General features: G+C 36.4%; 1 protein-coding gene and 1 long non-coding RNA gene across 2 annotated transcripts in view; one reads left to right on the plus strand and one right to left on the minus strand.

The window, feature by feature from the left end:
* The window catches only part of LOC109373972 (uncharacterized), an 89,341-nt gene extending 70,201 nt beyond the window's left edge, over positions 1-19,140 (plus strand). The window contains exon 3 of the long non-coding RNA XR_002122326.1: positions 18,083-19,140. This is a non-coding gene — a long non-coding RNA (uncharacterized LOC109373972). The remainder of the gene's footprint in view (positions 1-18,082) is intronic.
* Positions 1-27,825, minus strand: part of LOC109373971 (adhesion G protein-coupled receptor B3-like) — a 178,926-nt gene that overhangs the window by 6,294 nt on the left and 144,807 nt on the right. Inside the window, exons 13-15 of the mRNA XM_019628233.1 lie at positions 23,429-24,075; positions 11,749-11,784; positions 2,282-2,386 (exon numbers count right to left, since the gene is read on the minus strand). Coding sequence (XP_019483778.1) covers positions 2,282-2,386; positions 11,749-11,784; positions 23,429-24,075 — 788 coding nt within the window. The remainder of the gene's footprint in view (positions 1-2,281; positions 2,387-11,748; positions 11,785-23,428; positions 24,076-27,825) is intronic.

Consider the following 27,825-nt stretch of genomic DNA (forward strand, 5'->3'; position numbering starts at 1 on the left):
TTCTGTATCCTAAAAGCAAAAATCTGGAGAAGCTCCTTAGGGGAAAGAGGTCTTAAGGGAGACTGGTTTGTGGGACACACTCAAAGTAAAAGTTCTTCAAACAACACCTTTACTTTGTAGTGTGATTTAAACATCCTGCCTGGAAGCAGGGAAATGGACTACATGGTCTTTTGGTTTGCCGTCGAGTCCCCAAATGCTACATAATTACCATCATTTGCAGTGCTAGGCAGGTGTTGTCCATTAGTAGCCAAAAAAAGGGAAGACTTTATTGAGATTTTGGTTTTGAAAATGTCTTTCTCTACCCAATTCTGCAATTTTTTATTAGCAGCATGCCACTATGAATTATATAACCGAATTAAGGATAATGGACTCACTTGCATGTTCATTATTAATCAAAACTGAATAAGAAACTTCTGTTCTCAGATATTTAGGACAATAGTCAAGCAGCGATGGCAACTCTCTCCGCCCTACTCCTAACCTCCCAAGTGATAAATATTTATATATTTTTTCTAGAAAAGACATGCTGCTACAGAAATGTGGGATAATTAGTAGCCTATTTTGGTTTTCAGGAAACTGAGATAAAAATATTTCTGCCAATAATGATTTAATAGCCATACCATACAACACGGGGAAATTACAATCATATTATAATGGTCAGCAAGCTGTATCTGTTGCATAAACTTTTCATATTTGTAAACATAACCCTTGCTTTTTATTATAAACAAATACAGTTTCTTCAGTTTATTTCAATGTTAGCTTTTGACATTCCAAAATGAGTAGCTAAGATGTTTAGGTCTATCTAATTTTAATGGTGCAACTCTCATTTGCCTGCTAGCTGAAAATTGACAGCTTAATATTTGGAGAAGTAGATGAGAACCACTGTGTTGGTGATCACATATAATGCATGAGTCCTGCTGTAAGGAGGAAAATAGATTGATATACATATGAACTATTTACAGGCCAACTAAGAGTTAAAGTGTATAGTATTTCTTATAACCTTCATTTAACAAACACAGATTTATCTATTATAGACATGCATTAAATCAAGTGCAGCCACTGATTGTTAACTCATCATGACCAGAACTGTACTTGTGCTGAGAGGAACACAGGGAAAACATAAAGATACATAAATTCTTGCTCTTGATAAGCTAGTATCACTAATCGGGGAGTCAGGACTGACTCGTAACACATATATGGCAGAATCACTAGAGTTAGAGGGTGATCAAACACCATGTATACCTTGGAGCTATATCTGTATCTATATCATCTATCCATTTCAGAGCCCCAGATGTTGGGAGGAGGAGGAGGAGGTCCATCCAAGGACTATAAGCCGTTTGTCAAGTAAAAAGCACCTTATTTGGAGTAAAGAGTGGTGTCAGGTAGACCTCCCAGCTCTTTCTCTGATAGCTGAGTCTCAGCTTCTTACCCTCTCAAGTGCCCTGCTCACTTAGGAATGTATTGTGAGGTACAAACGAAGCATATATTAATGACTGTTTTCTATATTCAATTTAGGAGAGCATTGAACTTTAGAAGCCTGAGTTGAGTATCGAGTTAGGTAACTTGCTCAAGATCTGACAGTTCTTGGCTGAGCTTTCTGTTGGTATACTGATTTCTAGATTCCTGGTTGGGTGCTTTCACAAATAATTACATGGCCTTCTCTGGAGTCTGACTGTGCCATGCTCACAGTAAATGCAAAATATCATTTTATTTGATGAAGTCATTTGTTAGGATTGTAGTAGTTGGAATGAATGAGAAGAGAATGGTGACAACCAACAATCAAAGCTCCCTAGTATTGATGTGAATCTCCTGGAGACAAAACCTACCAATGTGGTTTGAGGTAATAAGTCATTATATATAATGAGTTGTGTGTGTGTGTGTGTGTGTGTGTATATATATACACACACACACACTCATATATAATTACATTTTATAATCTTAAAATGCCAGGCATTCAAAGAAAATGAAAAAAAATAGTTATTCATTTGGATATTTGAATTAACATTTAATTCTGAAGATAAAAGAAACCAACACATTTTTGATATAAATAATTCCAATTAAAGCTTATACATGACACCATCTGAAATATGAATAAAAATGCTTAAAGATTCTGTCATTCCTAATTTGCCTCTTAGCACATACCAAAGTACGTTTTGGGGTTATTTTTCTACTTATGTCTCTTGGGTTCCCAAGACAATAAGGAGCTCCTGGAGGGCAGGGCTAATAGCTGATATGACACATCATTAGCGAGTCATCAGGCATTGATGAAACAAAGCATACTCACCATACTGCTTGTATTTGGTATATCCCGAAATCTGTCCAAAGTTTGAAATTTCTGATTTAGTTCCTGAAATAGTTCCATATGCCTCTTCCTTGTATGCATGACCTTCTGCAAAACAGAATAGGATGGATTTTATTTCTAATTTGATTTATGCATTAAAAAAATAATATTTTGCCTTACTAATAAGGGAAATCAAGTTTGGCAGGAACCAGGAGGTCCCAAAAGATGCCACACATGCAAATTAGTTGCACCAAATGCTTGTCTTATAGTCAGCACTTCTTGAACATGAAGAATTGGCTTTTTCGTCCACTTACAAGATTACCAAAAAATAGTTTTCTCTTGTGGGTGCATTAAAAATATAGCATTCATTCCTGTGTAAGATTTTCATCATTTAGAGTTAAAACTGTCTTATAGAAATTGTTATAATATAAAAAAGATGTTCAAAAATTTGGACTTGCAAAGCACCCGAGTCTCTCAATGTTTGTTATGGGGAATATTACTTTTTAATGTTTTATTTCTATAAACACTAAAATTGTAGCTGACTGTACTAAAGGGGGAGCAAAATCCCAGGCCCTGCCATTTAAGGCTGACTCAAAGCACTAAAGTGTCTGAAATATATGTAAGATCTAAAATCTTGGACTTTCCATGTGAATACTGATTGAGCTTTGCAGAAAGAAAATATGACCCATAGGTTTCATATATCTGTTCACGAGATGGTACAGAATCTTAGCAATTAGGAGTCAGAGCATAAATTGTATGGTTGATGAGTTTCTAAAATCGCAGACACAAACATATTAATACTCTTTATCCCTGGTTACTGTTGTTTCTCCCAACTTCATCATAACTCAACAAATGGAGTCATAAATGAAAATGACCTTGGGGTAAGTAACATGGGCTGAATCTTTTTATTTTAAAGAGCATTTAAAAGAGCACAAACAAAGAGGAGTAAGATAATAAATTCCCTGTATTTACAAGTGCTATTTAAAAGGGGAAAATACCTTTCCTCAATTTTGAATTTTACAAGTTAAAAATACAGGGCTTCATTGATTGTCCAAGATTGAACATATTTGTGTAAGATTCTATAGTGTTTTAATGCACGTGTTTCATAACTTACCATTTGCTCATATGGATGGCATAGGTATATTATATTCACACCTAAGCTATAATTGGAACATTTGGTGTATTGTTTTAATTACCAAATATTTTCAAAAGTAAGGATTTGTTTTGAAAAATATATGTATCTTTGGGGGAACTTCTACAATGCCCAATTTTCTTCTAAAAAGACACTTGTGGAGAACACTTTATCTCTTTTAGGGGGAAAAAAAGGCAAAAGAGAAATGCAAATTGAATCTTCAACATATTTTCAAACGCCTTATTCTCTTTTATGTCAACTTTAATTTCCTATATGTAATGGATCTTTCGGCAATGCTTTGTTTAGCTAATTTCTTCTCTTTTCATTAGCCTACTTTTACTTGAGAGAATTCTGCCATTTTAAGTCTTGCTACAACCAGGTTATTTTTATCTTTACTCCTCTTAGCTGTAGGAGTTGGCTGGTGATGAATCAGGTGGTTGAGGATGAGAACATGGCAACATTACTCATGACGGGGACGTGAAACATAGAGAGCAATTATAGAGCGATTAACTTCCCATCAGTTTTGGGGAGAGTACAAGAAACAGATTTGCAGGATTTACAGGGAAATACCAGGCAAACATAATTTGACTAGTGAAGGCTGATAGAGATTTATGAGAGGGAGAATTTGCATAAACAACTCAATGGAGTGATTATGAGGACTCCATAGCTGGCAACCAGTACACTCGATCCTCGGGGAGGCAGATATTCCCATGTAGTACCAGGGCCTAAGACACTGAAGAACATATGGATTTGTGTGACAAAGAATACCTTTTAAAAAAACTATAGTTGTCAGAATGTGGACTCTGGCTCTTACTCACAAATAGTATTTTTCATGATAGTGAATCTTACTATATAGTTATTTTCTGCTAGGGTGCAGTAGGAGTGATGTCACACTAGTGACATTTCTCTAAAGCTATTTTACTCTGTCAGTTAATATATATTCATGAGCATCACATATTGTGCTAGATGGTGGAGTAACAATGGTGTGCCAAATCTGGTAGAACTCCGGTAGAGTTCCTTTCCTCTTATTCCTTGAGGTATAATGGAGGACAGAGGCGTTAATTACATAATAACTAAAATACATGTTAAATTAGAACTGTGATAAGGAAAACAAATGGTGGTGTTAAAAGAGTGATAGGGAAACAGGCTAAAAGAAATCCAAGTGAGGCAGAATTCTAAATTTTCACTTTTAAGTTGAAAATCCTTATGTCAGTTATCTCTACATCTTGTCTGTTCCTTCCATTTTCTAAAATTCAGACAATTTATGGTACAATTTTAAGTCTTAAGTTGGAATCCCCTTTCCTCAACAAGATTGTTCCTTTCCAAAGACAAGAACTCATTGTCTTTTCAGACAGTTGATATTATTGGCACCATTCCCTCAGTTTAAGGTGATTTTGCCTGTGCAGTTCATCTTCCATGAAGAAATCTTGACTTTGCATGAGGAACTATATCTTCCCATGTTGTCAAAAATGTCAATCAAGGTCCCTACCCATCCCCTCGCTGACAGGTGGATTTTTTCCATATCCATCCATCAGAGTTCTCTTTTGTTTATTAGTCAAGGGCACTCTCTGTGTTTTGCAACCAAATATGTATCTCTGTTGGATAAAGCATGTTTAATGAATCAAAGTGTCCAATATATTTCATACACTTAAGGATGCATTAACTGATTGAATGGGCAGCACCTGATTCTGAACTGAGTGTATTTTACTTTGAGAAGTTGGATTGCTAGGACATACTCAGAAATATATTTAGTGAACACCAATGCTATATAGCCAAAAAACATTTTACTACATGCTACATGGGTTCATGAAAGCTACTCTCAATGATAAAGCTTAAGGGTCCTTAAATTAATATGGAAACAAATGAAAAAATTGGATGCTGAAATCTGGGGCTCTTCTTACCTAAAAACATTGATTGCAAATATATCCACTTGCCAAATAATCATTCTAATTTGAAATTCGCACTTTGGCACAGCCAGAAATCACCACAGCAATGATGGTCTGGTGGTTCTGACAGAAGTACCATGTTGGAGCTGCCCATCAACAGCTCATGTATCTGTCATGGGCTCAGTTTGATTTTCTAGGCATGATTTCTTCTTGTTCAGAAACTCAAGTACATCTCTCAGCTTTTTTAGTGGGGAAAGTTCCAATAACAAGAAAGCCAGCATTATAGCAAATATTGAACAGTTTCTACCCCAGCAATGATCTGGGATAAAAACTTAGCTGCAGTTTTAGTTTTCACAGGTGATAAGGGTTTCACCTTATTTATTTACTAGTCTGAGTAATTATTTATTTGTAGCACCAATAATGCCTTTGATGGTCTTAATCACTTAATTAGAAGTTTTCATGCTTATAAATTCTATTGGTCCATTTTAACAGCTCTTTTTTTTTTTTTTTATGTTTACCTTTTTCTTTCTTTTGGGATTTAAACATCCTGTATCCCAAAGAAATTGACTTATGTGAAAAGCTCAAACCTACAATTCATATGGGTTTTCTATTTAAATAAATCTATTCTAACTGGCAATATATATAAAATTCAGGTTCCTTTAGTTAAATGTCTATCAAATATTACAGGTATTTTTTGCAATGTCGAGAAAGGCTTGGTAGTGCTCCCTTCCATTCAGATTATTATCACTCACCATTTTTGGAAGCTGTGTACGAACCCCCATCCTGAGAGGACCAGCAACTTAACTGCACAAAAATATTGCCTCATGAATAGCTTATTTCAAAGCACTCTTATGTTTCATATCTTTGTAATTCAAGGGAGGCAGTCTTTTCAGCCTTTTAATTGTTAATATTGGAGAAAAAATGATAAGTTGTAAAGCACTTTCTGGATGTCATGAACACCTACCAGGCCAAATCCATACAAACTTGGATTTGGATCTCAGTTCTATCACTTTCAAGTTGTGGTCTGAGGCACAAATATCCAAACGCCCTTGACCGCCCTTTTAATAGTCAAAAGAACCTTGCAGGTTTGTCTGGAAGATTTAAAAAGGGATATAAATCATTGCTCAGTGGAGTACACAGATAAGAGCCACTTAAGAAATGGTAGCCCTTATTATCTTTCTTAATCCTCAGGATGACCCTAGGAGGTAGTAGTCATTATCTCACTTTACTGATTAGGAGACCTTAGCTCAAGGGCTCACACAGGTGGTGAAAGAACTGGTAGTCATTCTGAATTCAAAATCAGTTATCTTGGCATGACACCTTATTAGATGTGTCCCAGAGATTTAAGGAGCATCCTCCTTTAGACTATTCAAGTTTGTGATTATGCGTATTCAGATGGAAAAGATGAAACAATCTAGGGTGGGTTAGGTGCCTTTTGTACTGAGTCCATTAACTGAACAGTGGTCATCTTGCAACTACCTCCTACTACTGCATTTGTGTGTTGAAAGACTGGTCTTCATATCTTTTGTCTAAACACCTCCTAGGTATCCCTGACACCTAGCATGGTGTTTGGTATTCAGCAGGTGATGGAAAAATGTGTACTGAATAAATGAATGAGAATGACATAGGTACATAGGCCAGGGAACATGACTGCAACACAGTAGGCCGTCTGAAATCTTGCCTTCTCACCTCCTATTCAAGAGGTATCCACACTGGAAGGCAGACTCATCTTATTGGCCCCATTGTGCTCCCTTATTATCCATACTAGTGGTTTATAAAGGACCTGTAGGGAGGTTTGATACAAATGATTTGGAGGTTTTTTTTCCTAAATTCAGAAATCTGTATCATGGAGTTGTGGTTTCATTAAGTCTGAATTACAGGTAAGATACACATTACTGTATATGGACTTTTAGCAACACAGGAACTTTTAGAAAACGTTGGAGAATCTTTTGACTAGAAACTTTAGATTATGGAGCCTGGAAATCATGTGCAGATAAGAATTCAAAACCACTTTGCCTGAATTACCTTTCCCTGCCTTAGGAGTTTGTACACCTATATCGCCTTTGTCCACATTTACTAGTCTAAACCTGTGGTGATTTTTTTCTTTACTGCTTTGCATATGAGCCTTCCATCCAGAGTAGGCTGTTGGATACCAGTCTGAAATGAATGCCCAAACTCATGTTAAGGAAGCAACCAACACAAACTGCAGAAATTAAGCTTGACTCTTAAAGCTGTGTTGTGGGATGGGGATGTCGTATATACCATTCCTTGGCCAGAGTCCCACTCTATCCATAGGACAGAGCCTGTAGCCTCCTGAACTGCCTGACATTATGGTATCATTCATGTTTCCAATATATTTCTAGTTGGATAAATAATATAGTGTCTGGGGATTAAGAGAAACAGAGACAAAGAAAGGGTCTGAAAAAAACTGAATAAGGAATATATATTTTTTCTATTTTGTCACTTTTGCTCAAGAGGATACGTGGCTACAAATAATTATGCAGGTATTTAAACTTCATAATATACAAGATATGGATGTAGCATAGGACTGAATTGCTCAAACTTTTTCTCCCCAAGTGCGCTGATTGCTCAATAGGCCCCTTTCTGCTTTGTCCCCAACCCCCAGCTGGAAGTGCACTCTATTATCAACAAGACATTTCTTAGAAATTGTATGCTTTATATTTAGGAATTAATATAAATGTGATTTCTTTGTTTAGCTGTGTTCGTAGTGATATAAAATTAATATAAAATAATTTATCTTGGCTATGTCTTCCAAATATTTCTCTATATATTTTAACACGAAGTGGATAATAATGCCTATTACAGTTTCAGAAAGGGAGTTTGTAACTCCATTCCTAAGAATTCCTTGAGCTTTGTCCTCCACAGGAAATTTAAACTACCTGCCTGATATTTCTGATAAAACATCACATTAGGCATCACAATCTCTAAAAGTATTAAAATGCAGATCTTCCTAACTAGATGTCTCTTGATTTCTCTGGATCTGTTAATGGTACTCAGTAGAAATTCAGCCTGGCAGAGTCATCTTTTTTCGGCTCCCCTGTACTTTTATCCTATGTTCAGTTAAGGATCCGACTCCATAGATTGTGACTCCGCAGTGTCCCTTCTTATCCTACCATTTCCATGAGGTGGACCCTCATTACTTTTTCCCCAGACATGACACTTTCTAATTTGTATTTCCACTTCCACATTCACCCTACCACGATCTCTCCTTCCTATTACGGCAACGTTCATCTTTCTAAAGCCCGGATCAGAGCAAATCATTCCTCAGTAAAACAGGTAAACAGACATTTTAGTGAAAAATTAGGTAATTCCTCCCTTAGGGTTCAAGCTCTTCACTATACAGCTTCTCCTTCCTCTGTTCTCTTCTTCCATAGACCCCATGTCTCAGTGAAGTCTGACTTGTTGTTGAGCATGTCGCACCTTAGCCAATCATCATGCTTTTTCCTCCTCCTAGAATTTTACCCGCCATTCACCTCCTTGAGTTATATATGCATATGATGTGGATATCAGTGAAGTCCAACTGTAACCACAGAACCAGCTGAGATACTGAGTTGCTTTCCAAAGTCAACACACCCAAACCCCAAGTCAGGCTGCCAAAGCATCAGCAGAGAGAACTTTGACCTCTAGCTGAACCTGGAACCAAACCCTTACCCCCCCCCCCCTCCCTCCCGAACCAAAGGGCTAGAACATAACCAGAACTTGAACACCAGAACCCACTTAAAAGCCAAGAGTCCCTTGTCCAGAAAGATCCAGTATTGACACCCCTTTACCATAAAGGGCCTAGGTCTTACAATTAAATCTCCCCCCACAAGTATTTCCACATGCCTGTTCCTCCTAGCTACTTAAAAACCCTTAACCTGATGCAGCAAGCAAGATGGATTTGAGGCACCATTAGATCTCAATCAATAAACCTTTCCTTACTTCAAACTCGGACATTGAGTTTTAGCCTTTCGAAGCCTCTAGCACTTGGACTTTGGTTTCAGCAACACAATGTGGCTATCTTATGGTATTACTTCCATAAGTGCCCATTTTCTATACTGCTCTCTGCCTCAGCTTAGATACAGGGTTTGGTAACTTTTTATTAAAGCAAACAATTTTAAAATTTTTATTTTTCATCGTGCATTCAATAAAGTTATTGAGTGCTTACTCTATACCAGATCTCTGTTTGGAGCTGGGAAGACAAACCCAACAAGGGATCTGGGCATAGGGATATCACTATATATTCTCTCTACTTTCCAGGAAGCAAAATCAGTGTTTCACCACTTTATAACTAGTCAACACTTCTCTGTATTTATTCCAGGAATGCAATGCTTTCTTAGAGATGGCTACATGCAGGGGATTGTTCCCAGGTATAATACTAGCCACAGAGTTATACGCATATTTGAGTTGAGAGAATATGATTATCATGTATAGACTCAGAAATGTATGAGACCTGAAGGGAATATGCAGTAAGAAGGCAAAGTTTGTCAGAGGCAAAATGCCTAAATTGGCTTGTGGGGTGGGTGAGGGGATATCATGAAGCTTGACATAAACAAATTTAATTTATGCAGCCTGAATTAAAGGGGAAGGGGACAACTTGGACTCCTCCTCAAGAACCATCTGCAAAGTACAGATAGCTTATATTAAAATCCATCAGCATTTTAATCTGGCAATAATTTTCTGAATGCAATTTATAAGGTATTTGCCACAGAACTATAGTTGCACATTGACTAAGCAGAATAGTACTAAATGGTTTGTAAAGAAAAGGCAATATCTCAAAATTGTTTTTCCCAAAATTTTGATGCCTACAGTAATCATGCAATCACTAGCAATTAAAGAGCTAAAGAAAATAACCAGGGTTGTTATGTTGCAACATTTCTCCATTATCGGCAAATGTTTTCAAAATACCATGGTTATATGTTGGAATACTAAGCCCAGGAAGAAATATTAGCTTAAGGAATCTACCAGTTGCCATAGAAAACGGGTAAAAAAAGTTTTCTAATGCTCCAGATGACACAATATGATTAGATTTCTTTTCAGTCTTTGGGATTACATAACTTTGGCTGGTAGCACTGAGGCTTAATTTTTGATCTAGGATTTTACTAATATATTATGTCACTGATAATCTGGTAGGTTACTACACAAGAAAGGAGGTGGGAATTAACCCAACAACTTAATGCTTTCAGGACAAATACACAGTATGATCCTCTATTTTTGGCTACCTGTAGAAAAAAAAACAAAAAACAAAAACGACAACATATCTGTCCCTTACAAAGCACTAGAAAACCTAACAATGAAGATTGCTGAATATATTCTTTGAATTTACATCCTTCATATCTATGCCCTAAAAACTTAGGATATAATAAAATATCCCATGCCAGGTTGCTACAATTGAGCTGCATCGGTACTAACTGCCACTAATCATGGAGGCCAGATTCTTTATCATACTTGGTAATCTGTACAAATATTATTGAACTACTACTGAAAAAGACCAGTTTTTCTTATCCTCTATTCAGGGTAAAACCAGACTTTGTTCACCATTGCAATAAATAAAAATTAAGTCTCACTTTTGATACCTGATGTACATTACTGAGCTACAACATTCATTTATGTAAGTGAAATGATTGAATCATGAGTTTCCATGTCCTGAGAGGCTTCCATAATTTTAGGAATATGAGCTAAGGGTGTTGAGTTCTATGTAAGCATCAAAACAGTACAAATATGCTGGAAAAATTTACATGCATTATATCCAATTATGTCAGCAGGCTATGAATCATATCCAATTATCAAGATGCATAAGTGCACTTTGTGTGATACTCAAACATCATTAATTTTGTGCTTAGCATAAGCTGCTCAAATGATATGATTTCAGTAATTTCTTGCATCGATATTACAGCATCAATATAAATTCAATGTGAATTGGAAAATGAACATCTTCATCTTGTTTATATCTGTGAAAAGGCATTTACTAAATACAGGAGCACGTTGAACCAACACTTGTGATTGGAAAAAAGTCTGGAATGTTCCACAGAGAATCTAAATAATAGGAATCAAGACATGAGGCAAGTAAGGCCCAGAGAAAGTCTAGCTAAGCATCCTCACAGGCTTTCTATAGGTAGTCACTGAACTAAAATCAAGAAACCAACATTTCAGCCTCCCAACAAACTGAATTGACCAAGTTCAACCCCCACCATAAATTTCCCACTTATCTTAACATTTATAAAATGGTTTTCTTACTTGTCTGGGAAATCTCACTTTAGCATATATTTAAAACAATGAGAATTTTTTTTTCCTACAACTACTTATACAGTGTAAATTTTAATTAAAAATGTTTGACTTCTCATTTAAGTAAAAAAAAAAAAAAGCCCTACATAGCTGCAGAGTAGTACATTTAAGTACTTAACATTAATTTTGAGTTCAAGTAATTAAAATTAGTAATCTTAGAAACTTACCTCAAAGTCAAGGTCTGAATATCGTGATTTTCTTCTCTGTTAGATATTGTTTTTTAAAAAAAGAAAAACCAAAAAAAGTTTAGTTATTAAAATGAAAATCATTATTTTCAAAATAATCCTGTTTCTTTGTGTTATAAGCATTTCCTTTACATAAGACTTAATGAACATTTGTATGATTTCAAGCTATTTCATCCACATTATTTTATTTTCACTTTGAACTTCCTTTAAAATTGAAGAATATAAAAATAGAGCATATTTATCATCTTGATCTCTTAATTCTAATTTCTCAGTGAGAAGAAATTTTCTATGAAAGTTTGTATCAAAATTTCAGTATTGAAAGAGACTTTAGGTGCTCTACAGCAAAATTACTTTATAGACACAAAGGATTAAAAGCAGTGTAGGAAAAATCATCCAGCTTTTTCAAGACCCTCCACAAACCAAACTCGAGATTTCATTTCTACCAAGTTCTACCTAAGTCCCAAAGTTCTCTGTGCCTCACCAACAAATTTCTTGGTTTTTGATACTCCTCCTTGCTTCTAATTGCTAGTTCTTCTTTAGGAACCAAAGTATTTATCCTAATTTAGTAAAACAACAACTAGTTCACACCCCAGCAAAATGTGGACATAAAAATCTCAACAGAGGTCCTCTATAGCTCTATTCTGTTAAAACAGTTCCTAAATCTAGTATAATGCTCATTAATAATTAGGCAGTAGGCCTGATAAAATCAGTAACATAATGAAAATGAAATTAATGTGATGATATTATATTAGTGTCAGGAAGGTATTCTTAAACATCTGCTCCAAGAAGTCACTGGAGTTTAGTAGGTATAGAAGGAGATGGCTGGTAAATGTAGAATGGGTCCTCCAAATTTTTAGAAAACAAAGCAAATTTCCAATATAGGGTTGCTTTAGGAAGGGAGGTATTTTTTGGAGGGGATGGGGACAAAAAAGAAAAAAATAATAAATATTCAAACCAAGTAATATTCAGGCAGTTGTAAAAAAATATTTAAGCTGTCAGACAAACTTCTTCCATCTTATTTCTTCCTCTTCTCCTCTCCCAACCTTAATTTCAGTGACCTAAACCGGGAATCATGTCTAAGACAAGTGGGAGATCTTGTAACTGTTGAACATTAGCAGAGACTGAAAGGCACTCATGTAAGCTTATTGAATAAAGATAGGACTAAACTTCTGCTACTACTAGAGTTAAAATGTTTACTATAGAACCAGAACCTATTTAACTCCCAAACGCATGTTTCAGTAGAGAGAAGGTAATATACCAAAAGAAACGTTTTGTTTAAAAGTTCTGAAATAATTTGATTTGGGTGGAGCTGGACTACAAATGCAGTCTACAATCAAGGAGAGTGCCCAGAAGGAGGCTGCTTTATTAATGGAAACTCGGCATGCTGATCTTTGTTCCCTATCTCCAGTAGTGCCTGAGCTTTGTCCTGGTGACATCCCGGAAAGAGAAAAGAGAGTGGGAAGGCTTTTAACCCAGCCCTCCGTGCCATCTTCCTGCCGCTATTGTTAGCTAACTGCTCTGTATAAAAACCAGGCTCCGAGGCACCGCTTGATGCGAGACTAAATGTCAGTGTTTCCATTAGGCTCTTGGAGGCTTCACCTTCCCTGGCACTGTGACTCAGCGGGACGTTTTTTTTTTTCTAAGTATATGCTAAGCCCAATTCTTTCCTAATACAGCAACATCCAAGCATGGAAACACTTCGTTTTGAGCAATTATTATAGCACATTAGTCATGAGCTTTGTGTTCCATTTGAAAATTAAATAGTGAAATTTTATGAAAAAAAGTTCAGCCAGCCTGCAGAGTAAGAGGCCCTCCCGCTGCACGCGTTGAGGAATCCTCTGTTGCCGAAGGTCATAGCAGCCATATGTTGCCTTGTTCATTTCTGAATGCAAAGCTGTGTTGCCTCAGAGCTGGGAATACTGACGGATCCATGTAGCTAAAGGCTCTGTATCTTAAGAACCAGGACAAAAAAATGGGAATCTAGAATGCCAGAGATAGATTCTAACTCTTAGAGCACATGTCACCTATGTCGTTGTGAAATATGGAAAAGAAAATGGATATACTGCTACAAACAGATTCCTCTCTCTTCTATTTAACTATATTAAAATTAAATTTTAACATGAAGGTATAGCAGAACTAGCAGTCTTGAAGGATTAGGCTAAGAAAGGAACAAAGGAAGCAAAGAGATTTCAATCAAAAGAGCCTAAAAATGGGAGTGAAGACAAACAAATTAGACAGTGGAAAAAAAATGTGGCAAATTTTCAGAGCTCAAGAGAGATAAAAATCTGTGTAATATTATTCATATCCCCACAATACTGACCATGTGTTCTAACCTTCTCTAATTGCTTTCACATTTGAACATGGAAACTGCTCTGTTGGATGGTAGGGAAAGTATTATTTATTATCCCTATTTAGAGAATGAGTAAAACAGAGGACCAGAGAAGTTAAAATAACTTGTTCACTTCACCTGGATAGTAAGCAAATGAGTTGAGATTCACAATCAGATCTTTTGACTCTAAGCGCTGCGTTTTCTCACTGTCTCTCACTAACTGCTCAGTGGGTAATATTTTGTAGCCAAGGTACCTACGCTATTTTGTTGATTGCTCCTAGAACTCACTAAGAATATCATTAGAGGGCTCAGTCACTCCAAGACTGACAGTAGTGGGCCAGAGATTATTTCTTAGCATAAAGCAAAGTAATCAGATTAAAATATAATGGACAAGTAAAAGTTAAAGGAGAAAAAAAATATATCAATATGATATTTGAGAGAAAATCTGATGATGATATATGTAATTTATGTTGAATAAAATAACATAAAAAACATTCTAAAACAGGATAGTTTATGAGCAATGATACAACAACAAAAAAGTAGCTGACTTCTCCACCTCCTACTGCAAAATCTAGTTTGAAAGAAAAGTTTACCTTAAAATAAAAAATCTAGCATTGGAAAATTGGTGATATAATGCAAGAACCAGAATATTCAATTCTGTTCAATTTCAGTCTGTTTTCACCCTTGGTATACATGCAGTATGTTGGATTGTCAACAAGAAGTTTGTGGAAAGCATGACTGATTTACATGTTATTCAAATGTCTCCCTGAGATCTCTGGAATGTTATTGCAAGTGGTTAGAAATAATAGTTATACATTTATGAGAATCAACTAAGAAAAGTGATCAAGTCGTAACAACTTTTCTGATAAGCTGATAATTGAAAAAATGCTACCTATAAATTTAAAATAAGCCAACGTGGTGGTAAACAATTCTATGAAGCTACCAGACATCAAAACATATTACAAGCCTACAGTAATCAAAACAGTATGGTACTGGCATAAAAACAGGCACATAGATCAATGGAACAGAATAGAGAGCCCAGAAATAAACCCATCCATATACGGTCACTTAATCTCTGACATTGGAAGCAAGAATTTACAGTGGGGTAAAGATAGTCTATTTAATAAATGGTGCTGGGAAAATTGGACTGACACATGCACAAAAATGAAACTGGACCACCTCCTTACGCCAGATACAAGAACAAATTCAAAATGGATTAAAGACTTAAATGTAAGATGTAAGACCTGAAACCATAAAACTCCTAGAAGAAAACATAGGCAATAAATTTACAGACATTACCCTGAGCAATATTTTTACTGATAGATCCCCGCGGGCAAGGGAAGTAAAGAAAAAATGAACATATGGAATTACATCAAACCTAAAAGTTCTTTCACAACAAAGGAAACCATCAATAAAAACAAAAAGGAAGCCTACTGAATGGGAGAAGATATTTGTCAACGAGATAACTGGTTAATATCCAAAATTTATAAAACATTCATGCAACTCAACACCAAAAAAAAAACAAACAACCCAATTAAAAAATGGGCAGAGGATATGAAGAGACATTTCTCTAAAGAGGACATACAGATGGCCAACAGGCATATGAAAAATGTTCAACCTCACTAATCATTAGAGAAATGCAAATAAAAACCACAATGAGATATCACCTGATCCCGGTCAAAATGGATATCATCAATACATCAACAAACAGCAAGTGCTGGTGAGGTTGTGGGGAAAAAGGAACCCTGGTGCACTGTTGTTGGGACTGCAGAATGAGCAGCCACTATGGAAATCAGTATGGAGGTATCTCAAAAAACTGGAAATGGAACTACCATATGATCCAGCAATTCCACTCTTAGGTATTTATCCAGAAAAATCCAAGACATTAATCCAAAAAAATATTTGCAACCCTATGTTCATTGCAGCGCTATTCACAATAGCCAAGACTTAGAAACAATCTAAATGTCCATCGGTAGACGACTGGATTAAGAAACTGTGGTACATTTACACAATGGAGTATTACTCAGCTATAAAGAAGAAGGAAATAGTACCATCTGCAACAATATGCATGGAACTAGAGAACATTATGCTAAGTGAAATAGGTCAGTCAGAGAAAGACAAATACCATTTGATCTCACTTATATGTGGAATCGAAACAACTGAATAAACGAGTAATGTAAACAGAAACAGTCTCAGAGACACAGAGGAAAAACTGATGATTGCTAGATGGGAAGGGGGTGTGGATGAGGGAGAAGGGGAAGGGACGAGACAACATAAACTGGTAACTTCAATATTGCCACAGGGATAGAAAAGACAGTTTGGGGAATATAATCAGTAATGTTGTAAATATTTTTTAGGGGCCGGATGGACTCATGTCTTGTTAGGGAGACCACTTCATGGACGGTGTAGAGGCCTGACCACAGCACTGTACATCTGAAACTGCCATTGAATAATATTATATGTCAACTATAATTTAATGCTTATATAGTCATGGGATGTGGAGTATAGTGTGGGAATGAAGTCAATGGAATTGTAATAGATAAGCATGATATCGGGGGTGGGAGGGCAGTGGATAGGGGGATAGAGGTTGTCACTTTGTGAGGGGTGAAAAGGATAACTATTGCATTGTTTTGTACACCTGAAACTAATAATAAAAAATTCTATGAAGATATAAATGCCTCTGTCTATATATCTGCAACTTACCAAAAAGTTTATTTGTATCAAGTTAATAAAAATTTCTTCAGCTCTTTTATACTCTTTGCTTTTCCTAAATTCCCCACTTAGAACACATCCCAACTTGTATTCTGTCCTCAACATTACTTTAAAATTCTCTTTGTCAGTGTCTCTGTTGAGCTCCATCTGGTCAGTTTCCAAGGTCAGCTTTCTGTCCTCCACTTACTAGACTCTCAGAAGCTTTGGGAAGTTAATCACTTCCTCATCAAAATACTCCATCATCTGTCAGCTTTTCCCTGTTCCCCCCTTTTATTTGGTGGAACTCCTTCTCAAGTCTCTTTTGCTGTCTCCCTGCCTTCTATTGGTTGAGTTCCTGAGTTCTCTTTTTTTCTCATATTCTCTCCTGGATAATATAATTCATTCCATGTTTTTTAATACCATCTTTTCAGTTCCAAACACCCTCCTTCCTCCTCATGTTTTACCATCCCTGAAAAAAGATATCTAGTTGGTCAAATCAGAAACTGAGGAATCACCCTTTATCCCTTCCTGTCCCTCATCTTGCACAACAAATCCATCAGCAAGTGTCAGCTGTCACCTCCACAATACATCTTGATCTAACTGCCCTCTCCACTTGCATCCCTATAGAGTCGAAAGCATTCTTATCTCTTGTATGGATTATTTCAGTAGCCTCCTAGCTGCCATCAGCATCTGTTCCACCCTCTCTCCCATTACCACTAGATCCTAACCCTTTGTCTTCCATTCCATTAAAGGGATGGATGGAGAAATGACCATGACAATCTTTTGCTTAACAGTCCTCATTTGCTTCTCTTGCTTTAGAAAGCCCTGCAAAATCTCTTTTTTTCCTATTCCAACTTGATCTTAAGGAGCTTGCCCCCTGCTACACAGGCCTTGTAATCCGATCAGAATATTCCAAGCTCTTTCCTACCCCAGAACCACTGCACTTGCAGTTTCTTTTGCCTGAAACATCCCCTCACTCTTTATACTTCAGAAGGCTCCCTAGACCATGTATCTAAAGAAGGCCCCCTCACATTCCACAGTTATTTCTCAGCATAGTACACTGTTCGAGATGATTCATTTGTTAAAGGTTAATGATCTTTCTCTTCCATAGGGTTTGTTTACCACAGGGGCAGGCTACACATCTGTTTTGATCACTTGGATGTCTCCAGCATCTAGCAGAAGGCCTGGTACAATAGTAGACATTCACAAAATTATTGACAATTGATTGAAGGAGATACACTATGGCAGCCAAACACATCTAAAAGAATGTGACTTGTTTGTTTCTTTTTACCTCAGGAATACTCTGGGACAATTTGGAGAAGCTACACCAAAACTGGATCAGTTGACAGCCAAGAGACTCAAGACAATTTAGAGGAATGCAGACTTCTCACTAACAGAAGAGGAAGATTCCTTAGGATGATTTAAGAGTAAGAAAATGCAAGATGGTATGAGGCTACTCAGAGGAATACTTAGTGAATATATGCAAAGAGGCATCACTCCATATCCAAGTCTTGTAGAAAGATGAATACTTTGTCAAAGGGGACACTTCATTGTGTCACTGCCAATTAAGCTGGACAAGACACTAGAAGATGCACAGTGAGAGATCAGTTCCACTGACGAATAAATGGCAGTATGACTGCCGTTAGAAGTTTGTTACAGAGTGAGCAATGAACCCACTCAAAGAGAGCTTTGATGCCAAGTCCATTCAAAATATCTGTGGAAATAAAACCTGAGAATATTTTGAGAAATAACTTTTATTTGAGCTCATTTTGTGTGCCTGCATAGAAGGCAAACATTTCCTAACCCAGGGGCAAAACCAAAGCACTAAAGAAGGCCAAAGCTTCCTTTCCCCACAGCTACAGGAGGAAAAAATAAATAAGAAAAAGATACCTCTGCACAATGGTCAGTTCTATGATGGTTTCCGTTAGTGACACAGTCCCCCACTTCTCAAGTGAGGCCATAACATTTTCTCTAATATTCTGAATATCGATTTAGAACAGCATTCAAACCTTCACAGACATTCAAGACATAATGGTAATGAAACAATAATAACAAAACCTTCCATCTGAAGCACTTCTTACAATTTTCAAAGGGTTTTCACATACATTATCTAATTTGATCCTCACAATAGTTGTAAGAGAGGCACCTGTAATGTGACATTATAGCTAAAATGTTTTACCTCTAAAATCCATTATGCTGCGATCTCTATAATTCATGTCCAGGAGAAAACTGAAGTACAAACATTTAGCCTAGAATGGTGGCCCTTTCCACTCACCTATAAATTGAGAGAGGATATCTAAGCATTTTTCATATACATTTATACCTAAATGGACACAAAACTGGAGTAGCAAAACTGTTTTTGATAAAATCATTTTGTAATCTATCTAACTCTGATTATTAAGAGTTTCTTTATTAATAGAAAAATCCATGCAAGATTTTTCAGGAGAATAACAAACCCTTTCAATATTTACATTTGAGCCAATTGTTTCACAAGAATTCAAGTGATGGAGGAACTGAGAAGCCATATAATGGACCATGAGGTAACCCAGAGATTAGCAGGAGGAGTGACTGTCCACCCCAGCCTGGGTGGACAAAAAGAGATGGCATAGTGACTTAAGCCCAGGGACCAAGGCACCTGGCAGAAGCTGGAAGCTTCTGGAATTGTAGCTAAAGAGACACAAGGTGCTGCCAAAAGCAGAAAGAGCAGGGGAGACATATCTCTTCCCCCAACCTCTAATCTCTCCAGTGTTTCCTATTGGCAGTCTCCTCAAGGGGCAGAAACCAAAGACACAGAAACCAGTATCAACCCTGAGTGATAGGGGAGGAAAGGATGAAGAAAAGGTCATGTACCAAACAGGCCTGGGATGTGTACACAAGTTAGGAACATGTTTGAGTGAGGAAATGTTTGCTATCAGGTCTAAGGGCTACAAGTTGTTGAATACCAGTGTTTGCTATCAGGTCTAAGGGCTACAAGTTGTTGAATACCAGTGTTCCAATGATTCAAAAATACTGACCTATCTTCTTACGATATTATACATACATACATACATACATATATATATATATATATACATATATATATATATATATATATATATATATATATACATATACATATATATATATGATAAAAATAAGTAGAACCGCAATCCAAGATTTAAACTATATTTCATAATCCTCAATGGCTTGAGACTTATGATACCTCTCTTCCCCCACTTGCTTCATAGCAACTAGTGGTATTTTTTACATTATACACATACCACACACTTAAAATATTTTGCTAATTAATTGAAGGTGAATGACTTAAATGCTGATGACAATTTCATTCTCCTTAACCTTAAAGCAAAACAATTAGAAGACCTCTAGAGCTGGAGCTACTGTGAGAAATTCTACCATATTAATATTTAAATTATTCCATAATGGTGGAAAACTAAATCTAAATTTTCAGAATTGCTTAACCTGTCCATTCTGCGACTGGATACAGTTTGGAAGCTGGCAGATAACACTTTAGAAGAAAGAAAGAAACAAGATACTATTAGGCAGGGAGGAAATCTCTTTCATGCCAACAACTTCATGCATAAATTTCCCACACTCAATAATTGGGGATAAGTTGAACACACTCCCCTGGAGATTGACACCTTTTCTGCTGGCACTGCCTTCTGGGTTGGGGAGCCTCCCTCTTCCTTTGTTGCCACCTGCTTATTTGAATAAATAACTTCCACCCACTCACCCACTCTTTGGCTTTCTGTTTTTCTCCCTCAACTCTTGTTTTCCCTCTTCGCTTTTCCTCATTAATATTGCATTCTATGCTACACTTGAGGGCTTTTACCCTCTTTCTTTCTCCCTGCCACCACTTCCCACCTTGGTAATTTGTAAACACCAACTCCTCTTCAGGAAACGTCCTGAATTAATAAGAACATCTTATTATTTCCTTGAGGAAATCCTAGCTCCTGGCCATCCTCTGCTGCCCCAGCTTCCCAAGCAGGACATCCCTGTGGCTGAAATCTCCCTCCTCACTCAGAGGGGAAGAAGACTCAAATTCCTATGGCTTAGACCTCATGTCATGCACATATTCACCCACTTTCATCTTCACATCATCTTCTAAGACTCAAGTCACCTCCTGGATACTGTTGATCCCCACTCTCCATGCAGATACTCCAGCCATCTTTCTGCTTGTTTTTGGTCAGAATATCATCTTCCCCATTGGTTGGCCCTGCAGATACAGTCTAGCAGAGTTGACATCTCTATTTGGCAATGCATCACTCTGCTCATTAAGAAAGCCATAACACTGGCTTTATTAGCAGGAGCCACAGTCCTATCTCCAAATATTGCTAGTTATATACACCTACACTTTATCCATCTCACATCTTTATTCACTCTAAGGCCAAGTGTCAGGGGTTAAAGTGAACTTTCAAGTTACTCTCATGCTAATGTTCAGGCACGTTACAGTCTCTTTAGATAGCATAAAATTGACCAGGACAGAAAGAGTCTATTTCTAGACTTGCTATGTACTTGCTCTGTAACCTTGAACAAATGACTTGACTTCAAGGATTATAACAACTTATCCATTGCACATAAATGTTGTGAAGATTAATTAATTCATGTTTTTAAGGTGATTTGAAGCTCTGCTAATGAAAGATGCTATATAAATGCTAATTTTTATTATTCAGTCCCATATCTATATATTCTCTTTCAGCTGTATTCTAAAATGGCCACCATAAGCCATTACTATTATTAAACTCTTTTAAAAAATTAAAATGAGAAACTGAATTTTCATTCTGAATCCTGAATTTTCTTCCATTTCAAGATGTAAGCCCTGCAATCTCTAAGTTATTTAAATGCAGATCTTTTGGCTGAATCACAGCTGTATATGATGCTTCTGCTTAATAATGAGGATATAGAGATTTAGAAAAAATTACAAACAGCACCTGGAAATACAGTCTATTGTCCAAGCACACATGACTTGTACAATATCAAACCCAGAAAGATTTTTAGGCTTTTAGATGTGAAGCATTTTTATAACAAGCAAAATTTTTAATGTAATCCTATTCTATCCTATTCTAACTCTAGCATATTTTAAAGAGCCATTCTATATGGAAGACTCCATACGGTCATTATGATTTTTCCAGTACTGCATCCAAATTATTACTTTGATGTTATTATATACATACTCACTGAACCCCTTTTAAAAACTTTTGTGATTTTCTATAAACATTATGTAGTTTATCCTTATGTGGTTGTTATTACAGTAGAACTGTCAGTCTCTGGGAAATTGCAAGTTAGAAATAGAGAAAGAGTAGCTTTTGGCTAATTCAAAATCATGGAATGCTTTTGTTTAGAGGGTGCTTTAGCCAGCCACTCTGGAGTGAACGTGGTTCTTACTGCTGCCATGGCTTTGGCTATGAGGGATGATTCTTCTCAGAAACCCTATTGCATTTGAGATTGATCTAGAATTTGGGGACTTATTCTAGATCTCATCTACATCACGGTTTTAGTCTAGAATTTCCTTGAACCAGTTTGGAAAAGCCTCAGAGTTACACCACTCACCAAGTAACCTAACCTTTCAGGATCCCTCTTTATTTTGACCATGCAGAAGGCATGACTTTGTGGGGAGAAGGGAGAGAGAATTGACTCTGGGCACTTCGGAGCACCAGAACATATGATTATCAGCATACTTTTGATGGAAAGGGTAGGTGACCAATTATAGTGTCTTCTTCCAAAAAGTATCTTATGAAATAATGTCATTAAAACAATTGGTAATAGTATAAAAGAATGCAGGTATTACATTGCATACAGAATGCAATGTATCAGCACTGAGTTTACAGCAAAATTTCTAGGTAAAGGATATAAAAGTCACGTATAAAAAACAGTAACAGGATGTATGTCAAAGTAAGACATTTCTTAGATCTTCCTTGATGAATTACAATACAATATGAACAATATTGATAGCTGTTGACTATTCTCCACTTCACTTTATAGGTAGAAAAGTGAGGAGTTTGCTTTTTTATAAAAGCCATGTGGTTGGACCTCAGAGTCTGACTCTTACCGTTCTCAATTTATATACCTCCTGAGAGCTCACAATTTAAAACCAAAAATTTTAGTGATCATCATTCTGTAAGAGCTAAGAGCAAAATAATTACCCCGAAAGATATCTATCTAATATATAGGGTTTATAATCAGTGTAATGGTAGATCTCATAGTAGCATTCTGATTTTCTTATTGCTAGCAGCTGCCCTCCCACAGAAAATCCAGGTCTTGGTTTAAGTTCATAGCACCATTCAGAAACTACTTTCACAACCAAAGGAGTTTTGGTATTTGAGAAAACATCAGAAGAATCTTTGTTTTGTTTTTCTTCTTTATGAATGTTCTACTTGGTTAATGAAGACTTATGACAGATAGGTATCTTTTCTAAATATGGAGAGTTCCTCTTTTTAAACACAATCTTGATAATGGGGATTCTGATGCATGACTGGAAAAAACGTACATTCTGAATATCAATCCCAACATACCCAAAATTCTTACCGATCCATGACTGCAAAGGCTAATGTGACCCTTCTCCATCAATCCAAAGCCACATGCATCAGTCTCTGTCATTCTCTCTCTCTATATATTTCAAATAGCAAGAAAAAGTTCATTGCTTACCTCTAAAGAACTCATTGATATGGTTGATCCAGTTTCGCTTCTTGATAGTCCTGCGTTATCATCCAACTCAGAGGCCATGAAATTCTTCACGGCTGTGCGAGGCTCAAAGGGTAAATTCTGCATATGTTCCTGGGGTGCGAGATGTTGTTCTAAGTTCATATTGAACTGGTCCATTACGGGGGGATTCATGTTGAACTCAGGATTCACTTTGTAGTGCAATAGCCTTTCATGGGGCAGGGTTTCCATGCCGATATTCATTTTGCTTTCTTCTTTCATTGATGGCTGGGTATTTACAGAACTTCTGGGCATCACAATATAGTCACTTTCCATCATTCTTTCTTGAGGATGGACTATGTCCATATCAGCCCCTCTCAAATTATCATCTGTGCATAAGTACACAGTTCTCCGCAATTCACTGTTCTCTTTTTTCAAACACTGATTGCCCAGCTCATTCATACTCATGGGCATGTGCAGACCGGTGGGTTGCTGGATAATGACTTTAGAAATGACATTTCCAGGTAATGTTGAATAGCTTAGCCCTTCAGGGTTTGTTCCCTTTTCTTCTTCATCATCATCATTTAAAGAAATCCTAGAGAGTGTTCCCGTTATTGTTGCTGCTCGGCAAGGACCAATATCCTTATGAAGAACTGTGAATTCAAATATGAGAGTTCATAAAAGAAAGCTAGTGCATGTGTACTCTTTATTCTAGTATTCTGTTCTCTCTACTAAACAATATCCTTAATAAAAATGTTTAGAAATTATTTATTTATTGTTTGTATATAGTATAGTTTACTCAATCATCCTTTATTGATTCTGATTATGTTCAAAACATCTGAAAGTTGATTAATGGATTTTCAAAAATCTCAGTGCCCTTTCCTTAAGCAACTCTGCATGTTTTCAGGGGAAAGGCAGATTACCAGAGAAGTATCCTCCATCAATCTACCACATAGGGTTTTATAAAATTATGGATATATTTCACATGAATTTATCTTTTTTGTAAAGGCTTCTTTCCCCTAGAGTATTTGTAACAAGTTCTATTAAGATATTTTTTTTGAAAAAGGTAATCAATAAGAATTTCATCCTACTGCATTAGAAAGCCTTCCAAAAATTATGCATGCTGAAAATTAATAAGCATTTATCTATGAGGAGGTATTAAAATTGCCAGCTGAGTTTAAGCAGAAACAAAACTGAGCTTCTAAACCCACCATTCCATTTTAAACCTGAGAAATAATGACTTAGAAAAAAATTAAAAATGCATGACAACTTGTAGTAAGAGGGGGAACAAAATGAAAACATAAACCAAAGCAATTGAAAACAAACCAACCAATGAAAGAGCCCAGGATTCTTTATTAAAATATAGTTTCATGTTTTCTTTCTTTTTTTTTTGCCTCTATATTAAAAGGAAGCCATATTTTATGCATAAAAGAGGCAGACTGAATCAAAGCATGCTTAGTTGTGAACAACTGTCAGTTTTGAGGTATGAACAAATGAAATTCTGAAGAACTATTCTTGGTAATTTTGGTACCGAAAGCACACAGAAAAACACGGTGTGCAAGTCAGCTCAACACGTCCACACAGCTGCCCATCTACAAAGCAGAGCGATCGCCATTGAAAATTTCATTAGGCAGAGACAACTGTAAAATATTCGGTTTATTGTCTCTTCATGAAAGGTTTCATATATATTGACTTTTACTTATTATTATCCAGTTTTCAAATAGCATCATAATCATTGTACATTAAAGCAGAGGCTGAAAAATAGGAATCTATGAATGTTTCCTTATTACAAAGACAAGCCTTCCAAATTATTTCAAAATATGCATCATTCATGTAGTATCTTTTCTTTTTAAAGATACTGTGTTTCATTATTTTATTAGGTCTCTTTATTTTAGACACTAAAAACATCACTTCACCTCTACATGTCTTTTATTAATCCACAATTTGGTTGTGACTTTTTGTATTAGAATAATTTAGCTTAAAAGCATAATTTCCAAACCTCTTAAAATAATAAATTGGTAATAAATTGTGGTTGCCAAGAACAATGTACATGACAATATTAAGGAGCAAAGAGTGTTAAATTAATAGATTTAATGATATTTGAAATAAAATACTTCAAAAACATCTCCAACTCCAGGAAAGAATACTTTTAATCTTGAACTGTATGCAAAAATTAATCCAAAATTCACAGCCGTAGAATTTAAAGGCTGGTTATGGAAACCTATCATACTGCATTAAAGGATCTATATCTATCTATCTATCTATCTGTATCTATATCTATATATATACAATTTTATACTTTTTTTTAAAGATTTTTATTGGAGAATTGGAGGATGGGAACAGCGCTGGGGAATTGAGGGAAGGGGAACAGACAAGTTGCTGTCTTTGTTTTTCCATCTAGTTGTGGAGGACATTGCTTCACTGGCCCAAGTTGGCACCATCATTGCGTTCTTCCTGGGTGAGGCAGATCAGTTGCCGGCTTCTGGACGGCCGCTCACTGAGGCTGCTGGCTGCTCATGCTGGCTGCTGGCTACATATGGTAGCCCATGGCAACCCACTGCAGCAAGGGCTGCAGCCTACACCATCGCAGGTGACTCAGGGCAGCCCAGCTCCAGGTTGAGCTGTTGTTCAGCATCTTAGCTGTAGAGGGCAGCGTCACTGGCCCTCATATGTGAGATCTGAACCGGGGCCCTCTGGCATCCCAAGCTAATTCTTAACCAACGCACCACTCGGCCGGCCCAATTTTATACTTTTATGAATATTATAAACTATAAAGGCATTCATAATAATTGGTTTTATAATATGCATTTGTACAAGATTTGTTTGATTTTGTATAAATGCAATAATATTTAGAGTTATAGTGAGCACATTTTTATCAAATTATATTGCCATCTTTATTAAAAATTTGTGTGTCTTAAATACTTGGGGAAAGATAATTCTTCTCATTAAGTAGTACTTACTCTATATGAAATATATGTCAGCTTCTTAGACTTGCTTAAAATGGATATCTAAAATTTGAATATACAACATAAGATCCACACCACCTACACATACAAACATGATGTTGAAGGCATGGGACTTTTGAGAGAAATTAATAAAGTTGTAAAAGGCAAAATGCAAACAAAAACAAAAACAAAATAAAATGCACCTGAATATTGTGTATAATCAGATATATACTCCACCCTTTGGGAAAGTGAATTTCAAAAAAACATAGAGAAGAAGTATTCAGAGTCCATGAATTGAGGCTTTAAAATTGAATATAACTCAACATGGACAGAAATCTCCAGAAAAACTCAGAGGCAAGCTCCTGATGAGCTCTGCTAAAAAAGGGCACAGACAGAAAATAAAAACATTCAAAACAATGTTTTCTAATAAAATAATGTACTGGCCTACATTAGAAATATCAGAATGCAACGCCTTCTGGAAAAAAAGAGGTAATTTAACAAAAGAGAAGAAACAGGATGAACACTTAAGAAATGAGACCACAGATAGGTTAGTTTAGTGGTTCTCCAATGTATCAGAATTACCTGGATGGCAGGTAAAAACACTGATTACCATACCCTACCCACAGTAGGTCTGCGGTAGGGCCTAAAAGTTTGCATTTCTAACACGTTTCCTGGTGACGCTAACACTGCTGGTCTAGGGACCCGACTTTGACAACCACTGGTTTAATGTTAATTAGCTGGTAAAGAAAAGACAAAACTGCTTCTATTTTGCTTCTCTATTAAAGAGAACTGTGAAGAGTACACCAAAAGAGGTGGAAAGGAAACTAAATTGAAGATAAATAGGAATTAAATAAACACCTAATTATTTTAAATAAATTCAGACTTCCAGACCCAGAAAATTACATCCCATCTTGGAATACAGATTTGGATCCTGGCACCTTGGCTAGTGATCTTTGAGAAATTATGGAAAATAGATGAAACCAGGGAAAATGTTTTGTCAATTTTCCAAAGAGGGAAATAATAAACTTTGGAAACAAAACTCTGTGTCTTAGCAATATTTTGGTAGGTATTAAACGGACAGGGTGATTCCTGGTACTGGCACAAGTCCACTATGTGTTACCAAATCATGCCAGTTATTCTACTGTTCTACTGTAACCACACTCCACAGAAAGTATTCTGATTGAATTCAGGAACGAGAACATGAGATCAATGTCTCAGATTCTTATTATAACAACTCTGTGATCTTAGACTCTGCCTAGATGTTTAATGGTTTTCAGTTGAATCTGAAAACTACACATGAGGTGAGTAGGGGTGCCTTACAGAACACGACAGGGTTCCAAACTTCATCTCATCCCATTCAACTCCTTTGACAGCTTGGATGATGGTTTAGAAGGTGTTCTAATCAAACTTTCAATTCCACACACTTTCAAATGAATAGAATAATGATCCAAAACTAGT

The sequence above is a fragment of the Hipposideros armiger genome, unplaced genomic scaffold (assembly GCF_001890085.2).
Source record: "Hipposideros armiger isolate ML-2016 unplaced genomic scaffold, ASM189008v1 scaffold_764, whole genome shotgun sequence".
NCBI lineage: Eukaryota > Metazoa > Chordata > Mammalia > Chiroptera > Hipposideridae > Hipposideros > Hipposideros armiger.